Source organism: Drosophila serrata, unplaced genomic scaffold (assembly GCF_035046125.1).
Source record: "Drosophila serrata isolate PLE 108 unplaced genomic scaffold, ASM3504612v1 contig_308, whole genome shotgun sequence".
Classification (NCBI taxonomy): domain Eukaryota; kingdom Metazoa; phylum Arthropoda; class Insecta; order Diptera; family Drosophilidae; genus Drosophila; species Drosophila serrata.
The window spans coordinates 157,742-183,189 of record NW_028257206.1 but is presented as its reverse complement, the minus strand read 5'-3'; the positions used below and the strand labels follow the sequence as shown (position 1 = coordinate 183,189).

Here is a 25,448-nt window from a genome sequence, read left to right as displayed (position 1 = left end):
GATCTCCCTGGCGTGGACTAACCTAATCTTAAGGCAAGCCCGGTGCCCCCTGACCACCACTAACCATGTCGGCCAACTTGGCCTTAATCTCCTCTAACTTCTCCGACAGCAGGCGACCGTCGTGCTCTTCACCAGAGCCATAGCCAGACTGTCTCTGACCACCTCGCTAAATTTCTTTGCCTTGCCGATAAAGTTCGTCACTCTCGGCTTGCCCTGTGGGTCCTTCGCCTTGGCACGCCCAGGCAAGCACAGCGGGCCAGAGTGGGTTTGGGGCTTTGAAAACAGGTCGACCGCAGCTTCGCTTCAAAGCTGCGGCAAGGCCACTTACGACTCAGGGTTGCCTGGCCCTGGGAAGGCTCCGTAGAGACACAGCTGGATTAACCCCTCAGCTGCGAACCTGGAAGTCAGTGGGCACGTGTCGCGTCACACATCTGAGTTGAGGGGAGGCTGTTTAAAGACTTGCCTAAGTCCGCCCGACTACAATTGGTCAGCATCCCCGGTCAAACCTCGACTGGGGACCTGCTTTCAGCCGCCCTCACTTGAAGAGTATAGTCGCACTACCGATGGTTTACACAGTTACGACAGATGACACGGTCATCCGTTGATCCCCCTGTGTACCCTATCGGCTGACGGCTAAGAAAGCAGGGACTGTACTCTGAAAAATTACACGAGTCTGCTGTATCGAGCTCGTCCTCTTTGTTGTGCAGGCTTGGGCGACGAAGTCGTACTCCTCGTCTTCGGGGTGTTGTTTCAGCATGCAGTTTATTCTTTGCTGGAATCCTGCCGACTGGCCCTTTTGCCATCATGTGACCTGTCTGAACCTGAAGGTGGTCTCGACCTCCGTTGGCTCGGGAAGACTATCTTTTTTAGAGATTAAAGTGTACAAATTATTTTTATTTGCACATTGAACTCTAAAAGGCTCATGCAATTCGAAGGAGGTTCTATAGTTGCGCAACAATAAGGGTATATAGAATCTAGTATTTCTACTTGGAATGTCGAAATTGAACTGGGTCAACAAGTCAGCATTTTCTACATCACCATGAATGAGGTAATAGATGAAGGCTATGCCAAGCCTTATTCTACGGTTGGTTAAGGATGGTAAGTTAATTCGGAGGAGTCTATAAGAGTAAGAGGGACACCTTACCTGATTCTAGTCAATATAGACGAAATTTGATCGATAAAGTCAAGTTTAAGGTCCAATCGGAAGCCCAAATCATCAACTGAATTAATTCTTTCCAAAGACAAGCAGTTCAGCGTGTCAGTTGCAAGCTTGGGAACGACACGAGAGAATGTCATTACACGTCATTAGCGAAAATAAGCACTCTGAAGTTAGATAAAACTCCAGGCAGGTCATTTAGAAGTAATGTAAACAATAATGGCTCCCATGCGGGACGCCAGAGTTAACCCTTAGAACATTAGATAAATTATTCTTAGAGAGGACATTTTGCGTCCTGCCATTTAGATAACTTGAGATCCAATTAAGAAGATCAACTGGAAAACTCATTAGATCGAGTTTCTTTACTAGAAGGGAATGGTTAATAGAGTCAAATGCTTTACTTAAATCAATATAGATTACATCTTTCAGAAAATTTTTATGGAAGTCCTTTGTAATATAGAAAGAGAGCAATCGAGTTTAATCACAAGAAGGAAATGGTTTATAAAGTCAAATGCTTTACTTAAATCAGTAAAGATTACATATGTTTGAAAATGTTCATGGAAGCCCATTTTAATATAGGAAGAGAGCTCCAAAAGGTTAGTTGTTGTTGATTTTCGCTTAATAAATACATGTGGATATGGATAAATAGCTCATCTACAAAGGTGCTGCAAATGAGGAGTAATGACAAGTTTTGGAAAAACCGACCACTTATGGAGCGGAATAATAAGCGATTCCTTCCATATAAGGGGATGGTGGGAAGTTTTAAAGTATAATAAATAAATAAAATAAATAAATAAACTAGCTTAACACGATGAAGGTCTTTCGTTTTAGCCATGACTGAAAATTGGAATCGATTTTGACATGACTTAGGAAAAAGTATTTTATGTGGCAATTAAAACAAAGTTGACGAAGTTATGAGTATTTTTATACATGCCGTATTTTCGTTTTACACTGCATTTTTTTTGTGCTTATAACTTTAATGCGCTTTTCCTACAACACACGTTTTCAAAGTTGGTGCCAATCTTAACATCAAAACTACTGTGCCGATCCTTTTGAAATTTTATATTATAAACTACTCCAGGTAGCGCTGTCGAGTTTTTTTTTTTTTTTTGTGTTCACAATTTTGATTTTATATTGACAAATTATACGACTTTTTCTCAAAAAATCGTGTTTTTCACTTCAAAGTCTTCGAAAAAAAATTTAAAAATTTTAATTAAAAAAAAAATCACACAAACATTGCATTTTTATGACCTTTTTCGCATTATTTTAACATCATTAATGTAAGTCAGACTTAAAATCAAGAAAATCCATCCAAAGGAGGATGATAGGGATCTTTGGGTTGCGTCAGTGGGGCCACCTGGCTAAGCTGACCCAGAGATCAGAGACAAAACAAAACTCGAACACGCGCTGAAAGAAATTTCGTACATGGTTGACTTAAAGCAGTGAAATGTCGAAGAAGCCAGCGATCCGATCGTCCGATTTTCATAAAATTTCTGACAAAATTGTAGAATTATATAAAAAATGGCTATACCTTAAATTTGAACAAAATCTGTTAAAAACTGAATATGTTATAATTTTTTTGGTAAAAAATTTTCCGATCATTCCTATGGCATCTATATGATATAGTCGTCCGATCCGGCCCTTTCCGACATATATACGAGTGAGAGTATATAGAAGACTAACTACAAAGTTTCATTCAGATAGCTTCAAAACTGAGAGACTAGTTTGCGTTGAAAGGACAGACGGACATGGCTAGATTGACTCGGCTGTTGATGCTGATCAAGAATATATATACTTTATATGGTCGGAGGTTCCTCCTTCATAGCGTTGCAAACTTCTGACTGAAAAAATGCAATTAATTTGTTAGATGTCAAAATTTTAAGTGGATTGAGTAATAAAAATTCAATTAATGAGGGTTTGCTGTCAACCTGTCAATTGATGGGGTAATAAAGATGCAATTATTAGGGTCAGTGCAGACACTTGTGAACAAGTCTTAAACCGCTCATACAAGGATGAGGATACGAGTGCAAAAGGGAGGAAGCGTTCCCGAGCGATCCTGGATCACATGTGTACGTTCTCATGACCCCTTACTTTAAAAAAAAAATGACAGGGGAGGCAATTGAACGTTCACCCGCGATCCTCACTTAAAAGGGGACGGGGTGCAATTGAAGAAGGTTGCTTGAGTCGTAACGGAAAAATCCACGCTCTACTTGATCCTGGAGCGCACGTGGACGGTGACCCACGATCTTGACTTAAAAAAGGGATTAACTGTGATTCTCCTTGTGAGATACTTGAAAAGGTCATCTGTTTTCCCATTGAAGGACAATAGCCCGCAATCGCCCCATTGAAAAAGAGTCAGGTGAAACGGGTTTTCCCACACTCATTCCATCTGCAATTGATCGAATGCGTGTAATACACAATTAGCTCATCTAAATAGGGGTGGAGGGTGAAAAGGATACTCTTTTCAAGTTTCACAGCGAAGACGGAGCACGCTTTAAAAAGGATGGATAGGGTAAGAAAATTTCAAGTGTTTTATATTTTCGCGGGTCTGGGTATTGACTAGTTGTGTCCTAAGAATTACTTCTAGTTGCGGGTTGAATCTTTCAGAGTGGAAAAAAATTAATCAATTTTTAAAAGATTATAGAAATATTTTAAAAGAGAAAAAAATACTAAGCTTGAAAACTACAAAAGTGCAAAACATAACATGCAAGGAATTTTTTGCAACTCCTGTCAGCTGTACCTTCTCATTAACTTGCAATGGCATTACCATGTTCGCACCGAACAGCACAAATATATTGATAGATACATGGGACTTATCCTTCAATATATGTTTACGAATGAGGAAGCGGCTCTAAGGATTCCTGGTAAGTTTTTGTATAAAGCGGGTCAGGCGCTACTCCCTCATATTGAAAGAGTCCTCGTTTTGCATACAGCTTCAAAAATAAATGTTGACCTATTTGCGAAATACATGTCAGTAAAAGAACATAAAACGCAACTGGAAATTAAATCGTTCCAAAGTAAGATGACTTTGGTAACGATATCATCCATTTTATTTGATTTATACGATACCCACACGGATATTATAAAATAGATGCTTCAATGGGTTACTCTTAAAGGACCGGAATGTTTAGATATACCTGCACGGCTTAAAGTCCGTAGAGCATGCATCAATGTGCAGGACAAAGATGTTTTCTGTTTTAACTGGGCGATTGTATCCGGATGGAACCCAAAGAAAAAGGGAGAGCGATGTAGTGCTTATTTTGTTAATATAAAATCATTGAAATCATTCTTACAAACAACATCACGAGCGATTTAACTGGGTTGACATTCCCAATGAAAACGGATAAAATAAATGTATTCGTCAAATAAAACCCTCACATAGTCTTAATATGTTTGGTTGTGTCGAAGGACACTATTTTTAGGCTTCCCTTCACAAATGGAACGGAACATTAATTTGTTATATCTGGATGGATATCATCAACATCAATCATCTTTCCAAGTGAAAGGACGTGTTTTTTTTCTTGCGCTCTCGTTTTGTGTTAAAGTTTGAAAATAACCACCGGTTATGTTAATAACTTCCCGTTCACTTCGCGTGTGAATGCAGCTATTCTGATTTGTGTTTATAGTTGGTTTTATTCCCAATTTAGTTGTGCTGCTAGTACTAGCTTTTGCATATTTTGCATTCCTTTTTGTGGCTTCTTCGTTTAGCTTTTGTTTGCGCCGTCGCACCAGCTAAACTTTTTTGCTATTTATCTCCCACGCTCTCCCGCTCTCTCGCTCTCGCTGTGATTCTTCACTTCTTATCTTCATAGCTCTGTTGTTTTTCCCCCTTTTTTTATTTTTCAAGTACAAGTACAGTGGTAAGTCCTTATAATGTCCGTAAATATTGTCTGATTCGCCAAAACCTGCAAAAAGGCTATTTATACAGGTGACCTTACAATCGACTGCTAGCTGTGCGACAACGTCATGCACGGCAAGTGTATTGGAGTTGCAGCTCGGACAGTGGACGATGTAAACAAAAAACATCAGCCTGCGTTACTGCTGTGAGGCCTGTCGCGATGTAGACGGTTTTAAGGCATTTTAACGAGTTTTCGTAAAACTCTTGATTTGTTCTTGGCGCTGGACACCCAATTTAATAGACTTACGCTATTAAATGAGTTTCTTAGGCGCAAAAAAATTGCTATTGGTGGGCAGCCTACAGAAGGACCTCAACTACATGCAACGGGCTCTCAGCAGCAGCCTCGCTCGGCACAGCCCTCGACCTTAGCATTAATTCCAAGAGTGCTGAGATCGAGCGCTAGAAAAGATTCGGTACCCGAATGTGCAACGGGAGTGACCGTACCGCCGGTGATTTCTGTTTTGTCCCCTGGGGGGTCGCTAATATTGACCCCTCAAAGTCCCGTGAATAACGATATCTGCCCAGGAATGTTAGGCCCGGAATACTGGCCGACAATGGCACGGCAGATAACCAATCTGCCTTGCCAAAAGCCCTTATAGCTGTTCCACCAACGAGACATATTTTTGTCTCTCGGCTCTCCCCTGACCAAACATCGGAAGATGTTCTCGCCTTTATACAAGACAAAACCAGAGCCGAAAAAATTAAGATAAAGGTGGAAAAGTTTAAATTTTCTTACGCTATGGATATTTCATCCTTCAAAATAAATGTCCCTAACGAGCTTTTTAACACTGTTTGCTCTCCCAACTTCTGGCCAGAGTACATTGCTGTTAAGGAGTTCGAAGCGAAGTAAAAGAGAAAGCGGCCTGTAGGAATAACTCTTCCCAGACCTGATCATACCACTGCCAGCAATGGTCGAAGAATATTGTTCATGCACCTTTGAAAAGTAGCGCGTGCATTTCTAAGGCCAAATGGTATACGAACGTATTCGTTAAGACCGCTTTTAGTGGAGGATGCAGTTTTAGATATCGAGTCTGGGTCCATTTCCATTTGATGAAATTCTGTTGCCCAATCGGTAGTTTCAAAATATTGACATTTTCCTAGTTTTTCAAGGATTTCGTCCATGTATTGTATGGAATACCTGTCAGTTATAGTTATTTCATTTGGCTTCCTAAATTATATTAGAAGTACTACCCAGGTAGGACTATTGTAGGAGAATTACTTTCCCTAATTAATCCCTGCTTAACCATTTCCTGCACTTGGTTTTCGATTTCGTACTTATGTGCAAGTGGGTACAGTTTTGAATAAAATGGAGAGTTATGCGTTGTATTTAGTACGTGTTTAGTGGTATTTGTAAATGTTAAGTTATCTCCCTCTTCATATTGAAGATTTTGAATTTTTTTTCAAAAACCTTTCAACTTTAAAGTTTTCTCCTAATTCAGGTGATCTAGTCGAAACAATTCAAAGTATATTTTTAATTTGATTCCTGAGCTAATTTTAGATTTGTTCAGGTGCCTTTTGGATATAAAATATTTATTTTTTTCCTGCTTTTGCAGTAATTAATTTGTATGGTAACTATGTTATTCCTATATTTTATAATTGATTGCTCATTTTTTAACAATTTTCTGCCAATATGGACAATTATGTACATAAAATTGTTCATTTGTTTTAAATGAAATTATAATAATATAATAATAATAATTGTTTATGTGGCTGGGGCCGGCTGCTTAAGATCCGGAGTTGAAATTGTTGTAAGTTGCTCGCACAACAGGCCCGTGCAAGGAGTTGACTTTCGTTGGAGGTGGTGGTGAGACGCACGTCTGTTTTATTTGACTTCACATGAGTAACTCTTAAACCTAGCTTACAGAACTAACTCCGCGCTCATGCTTACAGAGCTATAGAAAAAAACGAGAGCGGGAGTGCAACGGCGACCGGCATATCGCGGTCCCGAACCTAGCTTAACAGAGCAGAGATCGGATTGCTAAGAGCGGTGCTCTTCGACCCGCTCTGTCCGGCGGCCGTACAGTGGCTCCTGACCTGAACATTCCGGCCCCCCTTGCAACCATACGGGTTGCAACTTGGTCCGCTGCTCCTCATGACTGGTGACAGGCTCCGGACAGGACGCAGCCAAACACTGTGCTTTGAGCTACCGGTAGTCCGTCCTGTACCTTGAGGAAACCTGGCTGCATCACCTTCGGATACACGTCCGCACCAAGGACCACGAAGATTGTCGCTGGGAGATAAAAACGGTCATCCGCCAATGTGATGTCTCGAAACTGAGCCCGCACGGTCTCGCTAAACGCACGGATTGGAGTGCGGACACGCACGTGCGGCTCAATCTTGAATAGGAGATTTAGCCGGAGATTGGCATCCACTTTCGATCCCACGACGGCCGAACAAATCTGCTCCCCACCCACGTTGGTCGTCGGCAGGCGGAAGCATCTAGCCAGCGAGGCGTCGATACAGCTCGTCGGTGTGCATGGGTCGATGAGAGCCGTGGTATCGAAGACTCGCGTCCCGGTATCGATCCGCACTGCCGCAGTCGGAAGGACGTTTACGCTGTTCCGCTGCAGCAGTGACGACAATGACGGCGCCATTGCCGGGTCGGCAGCGCTTTTCGAGGCGATCGCCGCGTCCCGAGGAACGCTAGGAGCAGACTCACGTGCGGTGAACGTGGGCCGGGGCGCGGTAGACGAACGCCGAGAGGACGGAGACGCCGGTCGATGTGACTGTCGGCGAGGTGCCGGACTCTCGTGCATGTGCAACAATGTATGGTGATCCTGCTGGCACACCTTGCAAAGATCACCCCGGCGGCACGCTCCATCGGAGTGCTCGTGAGCCAGACAATTCGCACAGTAGCGGTTGGCGAGCACAGCGCGGAGCCTCTTCTCCACACTCAGCCGAAGAAAACGGCGACACTTCCGTAGCGGATGAACTCCATGGCAGACTCGGCAGCGGTAGGAATTTATACCTCGAGTTCATCTGCTCTCAAGAACGACGGCACTGCGTGGACGTGGAGACATGGTGCTTTGATCTGCTTGACAGGATAATAAAAACAAAATTAGTAGGAGGTAGCGGTAGGACTTAGACTAGGGGGCGCGGAGGACTATGGATTTAGGATGAGACTAGTCGTTGCGGCCGATTGACGGCTACCCATGGTAGCAGGACGACCTTAGCGACAGGGCGCTTAACGAAACCTCGAGCAGTGCGAATGGTCACTACTCTGACATGACCGTCTGGTCCGGGAGACACCGCATCGACCCGCCACCACTCATTGGATGGCAGATTGTCGTCCTTGATGACAACCATATCGCCCACGGCAAGGTTCTCTGTGGGTGTTTGCCACTTATTGCGTTTATGGAGCTCCTTGAGGTACTCCTCTTTCCACCGCAGACGAAATTGCTGATGGATAGCCTTAAGGTGCTGCCACCGGTTGATTATAGAAGTCGTGGCACCCTTGATTTCAGGTTTTGCGATGGCGAGGAGGGGCCCCCCGACAAGAAAATGCCCCGGCGTGAGTGCCAGCAAATCTGTGGGGTCCTCGGACATAGGAGCGATTGGCCGCGAATTCAGGCAGGCCTCGACCTTGGCGAGAAGCGTGGAAAGCTCTTCGAAAGTATATTTTCGAGTGGCTGTGGACTTATAAAACAGGGTTTTGAAGCTCTTGACTCCAGCTTCCCACAAACCCCCCATATGGGGCGCTCCCGGAGGAATAAACTGCCACAAAATCTGCTGGTGACTATAGGCACTCGTCACTGATTCCTTCAATGCCAGCAGAAATTCCCTGGACAACACCACGGCTGCCCCAACAAAGGTTTTCCCATTGTCCGACTGAACTTGGCGCGGACACCCTCTCCGGGACACAAATCGCGAGAAGGCTGCGAGAAATTTCTCGGTAGTCAGATCGGATGTGGGTTCCAGATGGATTGCCTTTGTAGAAAAACACACAAACAATAGCACATACCCTTTCGTAACGAGACAGGCTCGTCCGGTGTAATTCTTAATATCGAAAGGGCCCGCATAATCCATGCCTGTATATGTAAATGGACGCGAAAAGGATGTCCGCTCCTTAGGCAATTCACCCATGAGCTGGGTCTGTAGTTTCCTTTTGTGGATCACGCATACTTTGCAGGAGAAGATTACGGACTTGACCAGATTCTTTACCCGGGGTATCCAAAAATTCGCACGGATCAGCCGGGCCATCAGTTGATTACCGCCATGCAGCGTTATCCGGTGCTTAAAATGTACGAGGAGACGTGCAAAATGACAATTGTACGGAAGAATGACCGGATGCCGTTCATCGTATTGGAGGACCTCGGAGGACGTCACCCGCCCGCAAGCTCTTATGAGACCATGATAATCCAGAAAGGGATTCATATTCTTGATGGAACTGGATGGTTGAACTGAACGTTTTTGGCTCAGGCAGGCGTATTCTAGCGGGAAATATCGACGTTGGGACGTGGAAATTAGGAGCCGTTTGGCTGCGGCGATCTCAGCGTTGGACAGATGCTCTTCACAGGGACCCGCTATTCGTCGCGACCGTTGTATGACATACGTATGCGAAAACTCGCAATGCCTTGTCGAGCTTAGAGAATCGCTCGAGAATGACCTCTGGGAGTACCTCCGCGACATGGACCTTGACCACTCGTTTCTCAAGGTCAGTTTCGGGCAACTCGCCGCCTGATGATGGCCATTCAGAGCGGGGCACACGCAACCAGGCCGGACCGTGCCACCACAGCTGACTGTCGGCAAGGTCTCTAAGCGACACTCCCCTGCTTGCGAGATCGGCAGGGTTCTGTTCGGAGCGAACATGTGCCCACCTTTCCGCATCTGTGGACTGCGTAATTTTGGTTACCCGATTAGCGACGAATGTTGTCCAATGACACGCTGGCTTGCTTAGCCATGCCAACACGATCGTCGAATCAGTCCAACAGTGCAAGCCTGCAGTGGACCCGGGAATCTTTGGAAGAATAGAGGCGGCCATTTCGGACAGCAGCAAGGCTCCACATAATTCTAGCCTCGGGGGCGACACCGTTTTCACCGGTGCCACTCTCGTCTTTGCCGTGAGCAGATTGACCATTATCGTAGACCCAACTTCAACTCGGACATAGATGGCCGCACCATACGCCTTTTGCGACGCATCACAGAACCCATGATGCTCTACCCTCAGTCCTGGCCGGAATGCGACCCAACGCGGAATGCGGATCTGACCGAGCGAGGAATAACTTTCAAGAAATTCGGTCCATTTCTGAGCAGATTCCTGGGGGAGAACGTCGTCCCACCCTAGGTCCTGGAGCCAGATGTCCTGCATGAACATCTTAGATCGGACAATAAAGGGGGCAAGCCAGCCTGCTGGATCGAATAGTTTTGCAATTTGGGACAGGACCCGTCGCTTCGTAAGGGGCGCGTCAGAGGACAGTTCAGGCGGAACAAAGAAAAACTCATCGGATGTTGCCTTCCAGCGCACCCCCAACGTTTTCGCGGTACTTTCATAGTCGATCTCAAGGAAGTCAGCGCGAAGGAGATGCTCACTCGGGATATTTTTCAAAACTGCTCGGCTATTGGCTGTCCATTTCCGTAGAGGGAACCCTGCCGAACTCAGAGCCTTATCCAACTCTTGAATAGCCAGCTCAGCTTCTCGCTTGGAGTCTGCTCCGGCTAGGACATCGTCCACGTACATGCAATTTCAAATAATATGGCTCGCCTGCGGATACCTCTCTTCTTCGTCATCTGCGAGTTGTTGCAGGACTCGGATCGCCAGAAATGGGGCGCAATTGACTCCGAAGGTGACCGTCTTTAGCTCGTAATCTCGGATTTCTCCCTCTGGATTTCGAAATAGGATGCGTTGGAACGAGGTATGGCTCGGATCAACCCAAATTTGACGGTACATCTTCTCAATGTCGGCATTGAAAACGTACCGAAAGTACCGCCACTTTAGAATTTGGATTGTCAAATCGGACTGTAGAACTGGACCCGCGTGAAGGATGTCGTTCAAGCTGGTCCCGTTTGCGGACGGACTGGATGCATTGAACACGACACGCACCTTCGTCGTCGTGCTCTCGGGCTTGAAAACCGCATGGTGTGGCAGATAATAGCTGGCAACATGATTCGTGGCTGGAACTTCGATCATGTGCCCTAGATCCAGGTACTCTCGGATAACGGCCTCATATCTTGCCTTGAGTGACGGATCCTTCCTCAAGCGTTGTTCGTTCCGCAGGAACTGAGACAGCGCGAAGGATCTGGAATGTGCCAACCCCGCTCCTACGTGATCAGGGTCACGAAATGGCAGTGTCACCACATATTTCCCGCAACTGCCTCTCTTCGTGGTCCGGAGGAAGTTCTTCTCACACGCCGAATCAGCTTCGGATAAGAAGTTTGTCCAGGGAGGACGGACGGAAGGATGTCGGCTCCGATTAAAACGTCTATCTGGGAGCTTTCAAAGAATTTAGCATCGGCTAAGGGGAGGTCCGGAAGGTCCTTTAGAAGATCCCTTGGCAGCGGATACGAGGGTAAGTTTCCGGCCAAATGGGGAAGGACATACGCTGCCGTTTGGAAGGTGAGCGAATCGAAAAGTGACAGAGCTTCTTGGATTGCGCGGCTACTGTCTGATTGAGACCCGAGACTTGGGCCTGGATCGTTTGAAATGGAGGTTTGATGAGGTTGAAAAGCCGCTCCGTGACGAAGGTCGCCTCGGACCCGGAGTCGATAAGCGCACGCGCTTGAAAATCACAGCCCAGATGACATATGTTTACGATGGCCGTGCCTAGTAGGACGGCCCTTGAACCGGACGCGAAACACACCTGCACAATGTACCGCTTGCTCGGTATAAGATACTTTTTATTAGCGCCATCTGTTGGTCGATCATATGTCGAAAGGCGGCTTTGCCAGTGTAGCAAGCGTAGGTCGGCTAGGGCACGAAAGATCGGGTGAGAGAGTAACAGAGGCATTTGTCAACGGTCTCCCCGTTTCCCCCACTTTCACATTGGGTTACCGCCACTTTTCCGGCGTCATCTTCCAGCATTCCATTTTTGGCTGCTGAAGTGTAGTGACTCCTATATTTGGCGACTGGCGACAAAATTTTGAAAAAGTAATCGCGAGTGTTCAAAGTGCTGAGAATACAATTTTGCTTATTGGCCACTGAGCCACGAATAGAAAGGTGAGCGTACAGATAGGGAAAAGCATAGGCAGCTTGAACTTATTTATGAATTTTAAAGGCTGCAGTTTGTACCGCTCGAAGGCCCGAGGAGAGGCGAGGGGCAGGCAACGAAACGACGCCGGCGCAGCTTCTTGGATTCTTTTAAACGCCTGGATCTTAATTCTAGGAGGAGGACTTCCCCGTCGCCCCGCTCACCAGAGCTGGGGAAAATATTACTTTTTATATAATTTTATGGGGTTGAAGCATAATTAATCGCCGAATGCGGTAGAACGACCTTTGTCCCCTTGGCGAACAGCTCTAGAGAGCACAACTAAGAAGAGAATTCGGTAGCAGTCGTACGAGCTTTTATGCCAGAGTCGGTGTAGGCGTAGGCTTCGGCAAAGCATTGCGATTAGTTTAATGTAATTCTTTCGGGCGTTTTGAACTCGCCGCCGCAATGCGATCCCGGCCAAAGTACATTTAATTCGAGCCCCATGTCTCATCGCGACGAACTATTGTAAAGAAAAAGGGAATTTTCGACCCCCATTTTGTTCCAGTGCCAGTGAAGATAATATGGAAAATTAGTGTAAGAAAAAATAGAAATTTTAAGTTAGGTTAAATTTCGGAAAAATTGCAAGAAAAAAAAGAATGATGTGAAATGAACTTAGGCATATGTAAAGAGCAATGTGCGGCAAAGAGAAATGTTAATTCGTTGCATTCCGGTGAAAATTAATGAGAAAATCGATTTAAATAGCGCGGGCCGTATGCGTCTTTTTTTATGGTTCCCCCCCCCCCCATCTTCGTAATCTCTTTTAGGGATGTGAATTTCTTTTTTTTGCATGTATCATTTTCATCCCAATTTTCAGCTAGCCTCCGAGAAAAGCGCTTTCATCGGTGGAGTTAAGAAAATGGTGGGTGTCGAAGTAATAATTTAAACAATTTCAAGTACAAAAAAAAAGGAAATAAATTGGAAAGAAAGAAAATGTCCCAAATCTTGAGCCGTTAACGTAAAAGAAAGATCGAAAAGTTAACCGAACCAACGGCAGAAAACGAAGAGGGAAAGGGAAAAAAGAGGAACGCTGATACATAAGGCTATTTAAGCTGAGGGCTTTTATGCTTCTCCAATTCGAATTATTATTTTTGTTGTTGCAACATGTGGATTGAATCTCAGTCAGCGTAATTAACAATTTCCTCCAACTTGGCCAAAATTGTTTTGCCATTATTTTTATCTTTGCCCGAAATCGAGTTGAAGGACGTATATTTATTTATCATTGGTATTCTAAGTTTTAATGTTTAATTGTCTATATACGTTTCTTATTTTAAGTAATGAATCTATATTTTTCTAGCTTTAAATAAAATTATTATAATGTTTTAAAATGTCGAGTATTGGCCGCAGCTGGCATGCGTTGTGATGTAGGGTAGCACTTGTCGAAGGGGTCGCTCAAGCTATATAGCGTTGTGGATGGGAGCGACCATAGGAAGGGTGGGCAAACTAGAGCCTCCAGAACACCAGGAGTGCTAAAAAAAAGGGGGAGTAAGCCGAAGAGAGTTAAATTTTCCTCAACTTTTATTTATGTGTTGTCTGTTTCTCTGTCCCGGTTTAAGCTTGTTGTAGCACGCAGTTATTTCTGTTTAAAATTATGCAAAGGCAACCCGTGATCTGAGCAAGACCATCACTCCCGTAGCCGACGAGCCGAAGCCGGAACAATATCTTGCGTGCGCTCCGATCTCGAGCTAACAACTTGCCTGTGACATTTGTTTTGAGTGTTGCGATTCGTTACATTTATAAATAATATGTTTATCTCTTTATAATTTTAATAAAATTGGCGCCCAACGTTAAGGCCACATACATATAGGATTATCATTTATGATTATCAGTTCATAATTTTAATAAAATTGGCCAACGTGAAGGCTACATATATGTTCAATGTGACTCACACAGACACACACACAAATAATTGTTAAACTTTTCGTCCAGCCAAGGGGTGGGCTAAGACTAGGTTGTGTTTACAGGTAGTCACCAAGCCACGGTTGCTCCAGCTGGTAGGAAGGCATGTCAATTTCCACTCACAGTTGTTCGGAAGCGTAGGAACACGGAAGAAGATGACTCAGGTTTGAAGCATCTAGCCGGCCGCAGACGACAACAGAGGAATAGGGAGTAGACAAACTCGTGTATACTCTACACCATGTAGCCCGAGTCGGTGCATATCACACGCATAGGACTAGCAGGTGCATTTGCTTTCAGAAGCGAGCACTTGACCACGGATGATAGGCATAGGCAAAGGGACACAACAAATTTCATAGGGGCTTATTAATTTTGTTATTATTTGCATAGGACTTACTGAGCGTTTATCTTTCAGAAGAGAAACTCAGGCCACGGATATTAGCAGAAGGCATAGACCCAACATTGACGGAAGAGTAGAAGCGTGGGCCGATCGGATAGCAGACAGCGAAGCTTTCGTCTGACCACGGCAACACGCTCTGCAGTGTTGTTGTTATTGCCATTTTTTTTTATTCTCTTTTGTGCTGAAACCTTTTGTTTGTATATAAGTGCATTTTAATTACAAGCATTGCTATGCTTGCTGGCCAGACTTTTTGTATTGATTTGTTGATTGTCGATTTTTGATTTGATTTGATTTTCGTTGCGAAACAAAATTTTTATTGCTTGTGTTTATATTTTTCTATATTTCAGGTGTTATCATTGTATTTCCTAAATATTATTATTATTAAATTTATTTAATGAAGGGATTTGAAGTGAGGCTTCGATCTATATAGATTCCATAGCGATCTTGAGGTTCGGAACTTGGATAAATTCTTAATTATTTATGTTCGAATCTTGTATATTAATTTTAGATGGTTTTAAGTATTATATAGGGATATAAGATCTTAGGAATTTCTATTTTGAATCCGATTCGTTTCGACTGGTAGTCGTCCTGAATTTATTACTCCGCTTTGGTTTTATTTAAAAGTTAGCCATGGATCCAGAGGCTTCGGGATCCACGAAATGCATGCTCTGCGGAAAGGCTTTGTCACCAGATCAAGTAAGCCGTGGGAGTTGTGGGCATTCGCCAAGGCGAAGACCCCAGCTCCAAAAAAGCAAGCGATGAGCAGCATTGATGCTGAAGCGATCAGCGACATTGTAGCGCAACAGCTAAAGACAGTGCCGCAAAATTTGCTAACCAAGCTTACGGAACAGATGGGCCAAATAATTCAGGCAAATTTCGCGGCGCAGATGCAGGAGCCGCCAAGGTCAAACGAATCTGTCCATAACATCGGAACTCAATCAGGAGCAGGGGATATTGAAATCCCAGACAGGCCCACGTCAGCTTTTTCTAGCTCCGATTTAAGTAGTCGTCCGGATAAGGTTGGACAAATTATTAGCAGTTGGAAGCTGCGATTCAACGGGTCTCCAGACGGATTGAGTGTAGATAAATTTTTGTATCGAGTGGAGGCGCTAACTCGACAAACCCTCAATTCGCGTTTTGATTTAGTTTGTGGAAATGCCAGCGTACTGTTCGAGGGACAAGCGCGAGAGTTTTATTGGCGATTTCATAAAAAATCCGATAGTTCCAGGTGGGATTTGCTTACCGAGGCTTTACGAAAACAGTTCCGAGATACGCGTACGGATGTGGATCTGAGAGAGACAATTCGTGACAGAAAGCAGAGAGAGAGGGAAGGTTTTGACTCTTTTTACGATGCTGTGGTACAGATCACAGACTGCCTAACAGTTCCCATGCCAGAGAAAGATCTGGTAGAAACTCTTCGCCGGAACTTGCGGCCGGAAATAAGGCACGAGCTGTTGAACGTGAGCATAGACTCAGTCCAAAAGCTTCGAGATATCTGCCGGCGTAGGGAAGGCTTCCTTGAAGATGTGAAGCGTACTTATGGGTATCAGAAACCTGTTCCTTTTCGGAAGCAAGTATCTGAACTTGTGCAGGAGTATCTGTCGGATGATGCAGCTGAATTCTCGGACGTTGAGCAGGTAGCAGAGGTAGATGCTCTAGCATTGGTATGCTGGAATTGTAGAAAGGAAGGGCACCGGTATCACGATTGTGATGAAAGACGGAAAATATTCTGTTACGGTTTCGGTACCCCTAATTCTTACAAGCCGTCCTGCCTCAAATGCCAAAAAAACGGGAAGTTGAACACACGACCCCGACAACAGCCGTGTGTTTTCCGAAACAAGCCAGCGAACTCCGATGTCAGTCAGTTTTTTGGCATCAGCAAATACAGCACAGACAATTTCCGGACTTATCAAACGCAGTTAGAATTCATTCTCGAAATGCAAAAAGAATGAGAGACTTTTGGCGAGCGGCTGAAACGATAAATGCCATCAGATACAAAAACATGGATAGACGGCCGTACGCAGAGGTTCAAATTCTAGGCAGATTGGTGCTCGGTCTTTTAGATACTGGTGTATCTATGAGTGCCGTCGGTGGGAATTTGGCCAACCAAATTATTAAACAGGGAATAGCGTTCAAAAGGGTGGCAACTACAGTAAATACAGCCGATGGTCAACAGCAAAAAGTGGTAGGCCGATTAAAGATACATGAGCTTGATTTATATATTATTCCTTCTCTGAGTCAGGACCTGTATTTGGGTATTGACTTTTGGACCAATTTCGAACTTTTGCCCCCTGAAATGAGTATAGATGAATTAAGTAGCGATGCCCATGTTTTGTCTGACATCCAGCAGTCTTAATTGCAGTCAGTCATTAAGCAGGTTCCATCTTTTGCGGTTTTAGGTTTGGGAAAAACGAGCATACTTTCTCATTCTATCGATGTTGGAGATGCCAAGCCTGTGAAACAGAGACATTTTCCAGTTTCGCCAGCTGTGGAAAAGTTGCTTTACGAGGAAGTCAACCGTATGATTCTGCTAGGCGTAATTGAGGAATCAGATAGTCCTTGGTCTTCGCCCGTCGTTTTGGTGCAGAAGCCAGGAAAGGTACGACTCTGCCTCGATAGCAGGAAGGTAAACGCCGTAACCAAGATGCGTACCCTTTGCCACAAATTGATGCCATATTAAGTCGTCTTCCCAAAGCAAATTTTATTTCAAGTCTGGATCTTAAGGACGCCTATTGGAAATTTCCATTAGATCCGCAGTCGCGCGATAAAACCGCGTTCACGATCCCTGGCAAGCCGTTATACCAGTATAAGGTAATGCCTTTCGGTTTAACTAATGCTTCGCAGACGATGACCAGGTTGATGGATAAGGTAATACCCGCAGAACTCAGAAATGAAGTCTTTGTATATCTAGATGATCTCTTGATTGTATCAGATAGTTTTGAGGGTCATCTAAAGGTTTTAGAAACGGTTTCCAGTCGCATAAGGACCGCTGGATTAACTTTGAATGTGGAGAAGAGCAAATTTTGCATGAAAAGTGTTAAATATTTGGGCCATATTGTGGGCGAGGGAGTAGTTCGAACAGACCCCGAAAAAATATCGGCCATGACGGATTTTCCACTGCCACGATCTTTGAAGGCACTGAGAAGATTTCTTGGAATGGTCGGATGGTATCGGAAATTTATCAGAAATTTTGCAGCTGTATCAGCTCCTTTGACAGACCTTTTAAAGCCTAGGCAGAAGTTTGTAATGACTCCGGAAGGAGAAGAAGCGTTTACTAAATTAAAGGAAATGCTTTGCTCGGCTCCAGTGCTTCGTAGTCCTGATTTTAGTAAACCATTTTACATTCATTGCGATGCTAGCAACTCCGGAGTGGGAGGAGTTTTGGTTCAGAAAGCTGAGAGTGGTGAAGAATGCCCGATAGCCTTTGTATCGAAAAAGTTAAACAAGGCTCAAAAGTCGTACACGGTTAGCGAAAAGGAATGTTTGGCGGCAATTATTTGCATAAAACGGTTTCGAGCGTATGTGGAGGGCCACGACTTTACAGTCATTACGGATCATGCGTCCCTCAAATGGTTGATGTCCCAAACGGATTTGAACTCCAGGCTTGCTCGGTGGGCGTTGAAACTTCAAGGATTCACGTTCAAAATTGAGCATCGAAGTGGTAAGCTGAACGTAGTCCCTGACGCGTTATCCCGAGTCAATGAGGAAGAGATAGCTGCCGTAGATGCGAGTCATGGATTGTTAGTTGACTTAGAATCTGCACATTTTCTTGATCCTGACTATATAGAGCTGATCAAAAAGGTTGAGGCTAACGCTAGCAGTCTGCCAGATTTAAAAGTAGCGGACGGATTTCTCTATAGGAAGACAGAGCATTTAACAGGAGATCCTATGCATGACAGTTTTTGTTGGAAACTATGGATTCCGGCGGGCTTGGTGCCCGAAGTTCTTAAAAAGTCTCATGATGATCCTTTAGCGTCACATGGAGGTGTCCATAAAACTCTAGAGAGACTAAGGAGGTATTATTATTGGCCAAGACTGGTGAAGGATGTGAAGGAATATATTCAGGCGTGCGACATCTGTAAGACGACCAAGGCTCCCAATAGTACTTTAAGACCACCTATGGGAGTAGGCCTTTCCAAAAACTTTACGTGGATTTTTTGGGCCCGTATCCTAGGTCAAGAAGTGGAAATGTGGCCATATTTATCGTGCTAGATCACTACAGCAAGTTCGTTTTTCTGAAGGCGGTAAAGAAATTGACAGCGGACGTGGTTGTGAAATATATGCAGGATGATTTATTCCATACTTTTGGGGTCCCAGAGACCATTGTTTCAGATAATGGATCTCAATTTAAATCAGAATTGTTCCAAAAGCTGTTGAGGGAGTACAAAATTTCACACACTTACCGCCGTTTACTCGCCACAAGCTAATGCATCCGAGAGGGTAAATCGATCGGTGATAGCTGCCATACGATCGTATGTACGCAGCGACCAGAAGGATTGGGACGAGCAGCTAAGCAGCATCTGCTGTGCTCTCAGATCAGCGGTTCACTCTAGTTTAGGCACTTCACCCTATTATATGATTTTCGGGCAGCATTTCATCTCATCTGGTGCAACGTATAAGGTGTTGAGAGCTCTTAGCTTGCTTGAAGATAGGTCTTTGGCATTCACGAAAGAGGATTCTTTAGAACTTGCTCGCAGCAAAGCATCGGAGATAATGAAAAACCAATTCGAAAAGAATGAAAGAAGATATAATCTGCGATCGAAGGAAGTATCTTTTAGTAAAGGCCAAGAAGTTTATCGGAGGAATTTTAAGCAGAGCAATTTCGCAACTGGGTACAACGCAAAGTTGGGTCCGTCTTTCATAAAAGCTAGAGTAAGAGATAAGATCGGACAAGTTTACTATGATCTTGAAGATTTGCAGGGGCGTTATGTAGGCCGATTCCACGCCAAGGATATAAAGCAGTAGCCTCGCAAGCTGTTTATCAGTCTTGGAGTGTTGATCCCCAAGCCTGATCTTGGTAGGGGGGTATTTTGTAGCGCTTGCTCGGTATAAGATACTTTTTATTAGCGCCATCTGTTGGTCGATCATATGTCGAAAGGCGGCTTTGCCAGTGTAGCAAGCGTAGGTCGGCTAGGGCACGAAAGATCGGGTGAGAGAGTAACAGAGGCATTTGTCAACGGTCTCCCCGTTTCCCCCACTTTCACATTGGGTTACCGCCACTTTTCCGGCGTCATCTTCCAGCATTCCATTTTTGGCTGCTGAAGTGTAGTGACTCCTATATTTGGCGACTGGCGACAAAATTTTGAAAAAGTAATCGCGAGTGTTCAAAGTGCTGAGAATACAATTTTGCTTATTGGCCACTGAGCCACGAATAGAAAGGTGAGCGTACAGATAGGGAAAAGCATAGGCAGCTTGAACTTATTTATGAATTTTAAAGGCTGCAGTTTGTACCGCTCGAAGGCCCGAGGAGAGGCGAGGGGCAGGCAACGAAACGACGCCGGCGCAGCTTCTTGGATTCTTTTAAACGCCTGGATCTTAATTCTAGGAGGAGGACTTCCCCGTCGCCCCGCTCACCAGAGCTGGGGAAAATATTACTTTTTATATAATTTTATGGGGTTGAAGCATAATTAATCGCCGAATGCGGTAGAACGACCTTTGTCCCCTTGGCGAACAGCTCTAGAGAGCACAACTAAGAAGAGAATTCGGTAGCAGTCGTACGAGCTTTTATGCCAGAGTCGGTGTAGGCGTAGGCTTCGGCAAAGCATTGCGATTAGTTTAATGTAATTCTTTCGGGCGTTTTGAACTCGCCGCCGCAATGCGATCCCGGCCAAAGTACATTTAATTCGAGCCCCATGTCTCATCGCGACGAACTATTGTAAAGAAAAAGGGAATTTTCGACCCCCATTTTGTTCCAGTGTCAGTGAAGATAATATGAAAAATTAGTGTAAGAAAAAATAGAAATTTTAAGTTAGGTTAAATTTCGGAAAAATTGCAAGAAAAAAAAGAATGATGTGAAATGAACTTAGGCATATGTAAAGAGCAATGTGCGGCAAAGAGAAATGTTAATTCGTTGCATTCCGGTGAAAATTAATGAGAAAATCGATTTAAATAGCGCGGGCCGTATGCGTCTTTTTTTATGGTTTCCCCCCCACATCTTCGTAATCTCTTTTAGGGATGTGAATTTCTTTTTTTTGTATGTATCATTTTCATCCCAATTTTCAGCTAGCCTCCGAGGAAAGCGCTTTCTTCGGTGGAGTTAAGAAAATGGTGAGTGTCGAAGTAATAATTTAAACAATTTCAAGTACAAAAAAAAGGAAATGAATTGGAAAGAAAGAAAATGTCCCAAATCTTGAGCCGTTAACGTAAAAGAAAGATCGAAAAGTTAACCGAACCAACGGCAGAAAACGAAGAGGGAAAGGGAAAAAAAGAGGAACGCTGATACATAAGGCTATTTAAGCTGAGGGCTTTTATGCTTCTCCAATTCGAATTATTATTTTTGTTGTTGCAACATGTGGATTGAATCTCAGTCAGCGTAATTAACAATTTCCTCCAACTTGGCCAAAATTGTTTTGCCATTATTTTTATCTTTGCCCGAAATCGAGTTGAAGGACGTATATTTATTTATCATTGGTATTCTAAGTTTTAATGTTTAATTGTCTATATACGTTTCTTATTTTAAGTAATGAATCTATATTTTTCTAGTTTTAAATAAAATTATTATAATGTTTTAAAATGTCGAGTATTGGCCGCAGCTGGCATGCGTTGTGATGTAGGGTAGCACTTGTCGAAGGGGTCGCTCAAGCTATATAGCGTTGTGGATGGGAGCGACCATAGGAAGGGTGGGCAAACTAGAGCCTCCAGAACACCAGGAGTGCTAAAAAAAAAGGGGAGTAAGCCGAAGAGAGTTAAATTTTCCTCAACTTTTATTTATGTGTTGTCTGTTTCTCTGTCCCGGTTTAAGCTTGTTGTAGCACGCAGTTATTTCTGTTTAAAATTATGCAAAGGCAACCCGAGATCTGAGCAAGACCATCACTCCCGTAGCCGACGAGCCGAAGCCGGAAAAATATCTTGCGTGCGCTCCGATCTCGAGCTAACAACTTGCCTGTGACATTTGTTTTGAGTGTGGCGATTCGTTACAACATCCGAGGAATCTTCGAGGGGTACCGCACCTGCTGCAGAAGTGGTGGGTGGTGACCTCGACGGCCCCCCCAGAACTTGAAGAACCTGTAAAAGGATTGCTGCGATGTAACAAGGAATGATGCCGGCCTTGGCACGTAAAACAGCTATGCGGGCTGGTACACTCTCGCTGTTGATGGCCTCGAGCAAAGCAATTTAAGCAAAGCTGCTTCCTCTTTATGTAGTCTAACCGCCCATTAACGTCCATCTCTAAGAAACGTGGGCATATCCGCACAGGGTGATTTTCCCTTGAACACAGATCACACCCTTTGGGCGCCGAAGCCACCCGGGCTTCGTACGCGTTGAGCCTGCGTGAGGGTCCATTGGCATGTGACGGTCTCGACGGACCTGGCACGGGCCCATTGGCCCGGACATCGTCAATGGCTTCTAACGTATGATGGCGCTCTGTCAGAAAGGAGTCGAGTTCCTTCCAGGTAGGAAGTTCCTCCTTGTTATGGATCGACTGCTCCCACATGGAAAGTTTGAGCTTGGGAAGTTTTGACGACACCATATACACCAGGAGACAGTCCCAAGCTTCGACCTGGATGGATGACATCTCTAAAGCAGTCAGGCAACTCTGTATAGTGCCTTGTAGCTCCTTTAAAGCGCTTCCGGACTCTTGGGGCACACCCTGGATGTTAAAGAGAATTTTTAAATGACTATTGACAAGCAACCTCCTATTCTCGAAACGCGTCGAAAGATTTTGCCACGCTGAGCTGAAGCCTTCGTTGGTTAGTGGTGCCTTGGAAACAATGGCATGCGCATCGCCACTCGTTTTGGATAACAAGTGGAACAACCGTTCCACCGGCGTAAGACGCGCATTGTTTATATAGATCGCCGTGAAAAGGTCCCTAAAGGTGGGCCACCGAAGATAGTCGCCTGTAAAGACTTCAGTGTCCACGGGTGGCAGACGACAGTCGGTAGAATTTGGGACGTGAATGCTTGCGGACGCCTGAACGGCCTGAGACGCGCTCTTATCGATCAACTCTTGGAGATTAGAAACACATCTTTCGTAGATCGAGAAACAGTATTCATACTTGGACTGAAGAGTTAGCCTGATGGACGTACTCTCCTCGGATGCCGCTATAAGTTCAGAACAACTTTCATAATCCCTGTCCACCTTTGCCCAAAGTGACCGAATCTAGTCGCGACGCACTTGACACATGTACGGAGAGACCTGGGTAGTTTCCGGGGTTCCCGGAGTGTGGATATTAGCCTCAAATTGACTCACACGGTCTGTCGTGGCAATAAACTTCCTTAACGCAATGTCGATGGCGCTCTGAGCCATTTTCGTGGTCGATCGAGTGACCCTCGACGATGTACCTGGGCGAGTATCTAAAGCGTCGTTACTGTTCTTCCTTGATCGGGCAGCGGTGGACCCTGACCTAAGTGGATAGCGGCGCGGAGAGACGGATTGGGATCTTTGCAAGCGGATTGATGGAATCGCCTGTGGTTTTTTGTCAACTCCTACTGGCATACCCGACTACGGACGTTGCGATTGACCCAATAGTGTTGACACACTTGAATGAACCAATCGACTAGAAATGAATGCGGGCACCCTAGATCTCACGGAGTCGATAAGAGCCCCAAATTCGAAGAGAAGAAATCCAGCAGCAATTGGAGGAAACGAATCACGAAACCGACTCGGTGACCGCTGAATATGCGCGCGATGTGGCCCCTATCGACACAATATCCAACTCTTAAATTGTTATCCTTGGAATCACACGCCGCAGAATGGGGAACTAAATGTCGCACTGTTAGCGTGGGTGGCAAAAATACCAAAAAATAATAATAATATTAGTAAATGAACGGATATATAGCCTTTTCACTGGTTGCGTGAGCGAAAAAAAATACCAACCAATAATAATAATAGTAAATGAACGGATATATAGCTTTTACACTGGTTGCGTGGGGAAAAAAAATACCAACCAATAATAATAATTTTAGTAAATGAACGGATATAGCTTTTGCACTGGCTGCGTGGGTGAAAAAATACCAACCAATAATAATAATAATAGTAATTTAATTAATGCACTTAATTCAACCAATTCAGTTCATTAATAATTTAAATAACTCAATTAATTAATTAAATAATAATCAATAATCAATTAATAATTATTAAGTAATAATTAATAATTATTAAATAATAAATAATAATTAATAATTATTAAACACCAATTAATAATTAATTAATATAATTATTATTAATTAATAATAAAATAATAACGATTAAATCAGACTGATGGGAGTAAAGCACCAGGTATATTGGCTTTTCATGTGCTTGTTCAAATACGATGCTAGCAACCCTCGCTGCTGTATAAATGTATGACAATTTGAAATATTAACACCGCACACCGTAGCACCTTTACATATGAATGCATGAAATGTTGAATGCCGAAAATGCGCTGTCATATGGATGTATGAGATGTTAACTGTTGTACAATGTATGTATGTTGTATGAAATGTTAAAATGTAGAGAGCTTCCGTCGATGTATTGGATATATGTATGTCTGTATGTATGCTCAATCACGAATACTGATGGGCGGCTTTAGTTCTTCGTATAATGTATTTATTGTTGTATTAGTTTGGAATTAAATTATGCACAACATATATTCAATGTATGTACCCAATCCCGAAAAATTTATAGTTGTAGTTTTCCGTGGCCTTATAAATATTTTTTGTTGAGTAAAAAAAATAAAAAATAAATAATGTAAGCCAGTAATAATAACAGGGTAATTATGTTTGCGGATATGTGTATGGGCGCTGGAGAGCCTTTAGTGGACTGTATTTGGGAATGTGTGTGTGTATATTGTAAATGTAACTTTTTGACAGTCGAACAACGAATATGAATATGGACATATGTAGGTATGTATGAACTGAGGAACTGCGGTAAAGACCGTTTGTCTGTTGATGTAAGAATATGTACCGAGGAAGAACGGAGTAAACGCAGACAGAAATAAAACGGAGTTGGAACTGAGGTAAAGACCGTTTGCCTTATGATGTACGAATATATGTACCGAGGAATAACGGACTAAATGCAGACGGAAAGATAACGGAGTGGAATTTCGTACTTATCTTCTTTATCGAAGGGTAATTCGGCTCGTTGGACCAAAATGTTTATGTGGCTGGGGCCGGCTGCTCAAGATCCGGAGTTGAAATTGTTGTAAGTTGCTCGCACAACAGGCCCGTGCAAGGAGTTGACTTTCGTTGGAGGTGGTGGTGAGACGCACGTCTGTTTTATTTGACTTCACATGAGTAACTCTCGGCCTCGACCTCGGCCTTATACAAGAGCCATGGGTGTAAAAGGATTTACAATTAAATACTCCAACTCGACAGGTAGGCCGAGGGTGGGTATAATTATCAAAAACAACCTTAACGAACTTCTATATACCAACCTTAGCAAATTAGATCTAGCAATGGCCAGGTTTGAAGCAGAAGACGGAAAAGACATATTTATAGCCTCCGGCTACATGGCCCACGACGAACCGGCACCCCCTGAAGCTAACATTAGGGTGATGCAGTGGCCTGACGACACCAAGACGACGCTTATCCTCGGGTGCGACGCCAACACTGAGCACACGCCACTGGAAATTAAGGAAACAAACGATAGGGGGGAAACTCTTTTCGATAGCATTATATGTCGTGACGTCACTATTTGTAACAAGTACAGAGGAATGTCAAGGCTGGGAAGAGGTCCTAGATATAACTTTTCAATTAAAGCACAGCAATTACAAGGTAGGA

At 44.0% G+C, this 25,448-nt stretch overlaps 1 protein-coding gene and 1 long non-coding RNA gene across 4 annotated transcripts in view; one reads left to right on the top strand and one right to left on the bottom strand.

The window, feature by feature from the left end:
* LOC110187781 (uncharacterized) overlaps positions 1–25,448 on the top strand; it is a 231,703-nt gene that overhangs the window by 71,916 nt on the left and 134,339 nt on the right. The window lies entirely within an intron of this gene.
* On the bottom strand, positions 7,145–8,360 carry LOC147642993 (uncharacterized). The gene is made up of 2 exons (XM_086837412.1): positions 8,309–8,360; positions 7,145–7,566 (listed from the first exon to the last, which is right to left on the bottom strand). The coding sequence occupies exons 1-2, from the start codon at positions 8,358–8,360 to the stop codon at positions 7,145–7,147; spliced, it is 474 nt and encodes a 157-aa protein (XP_086693538.1).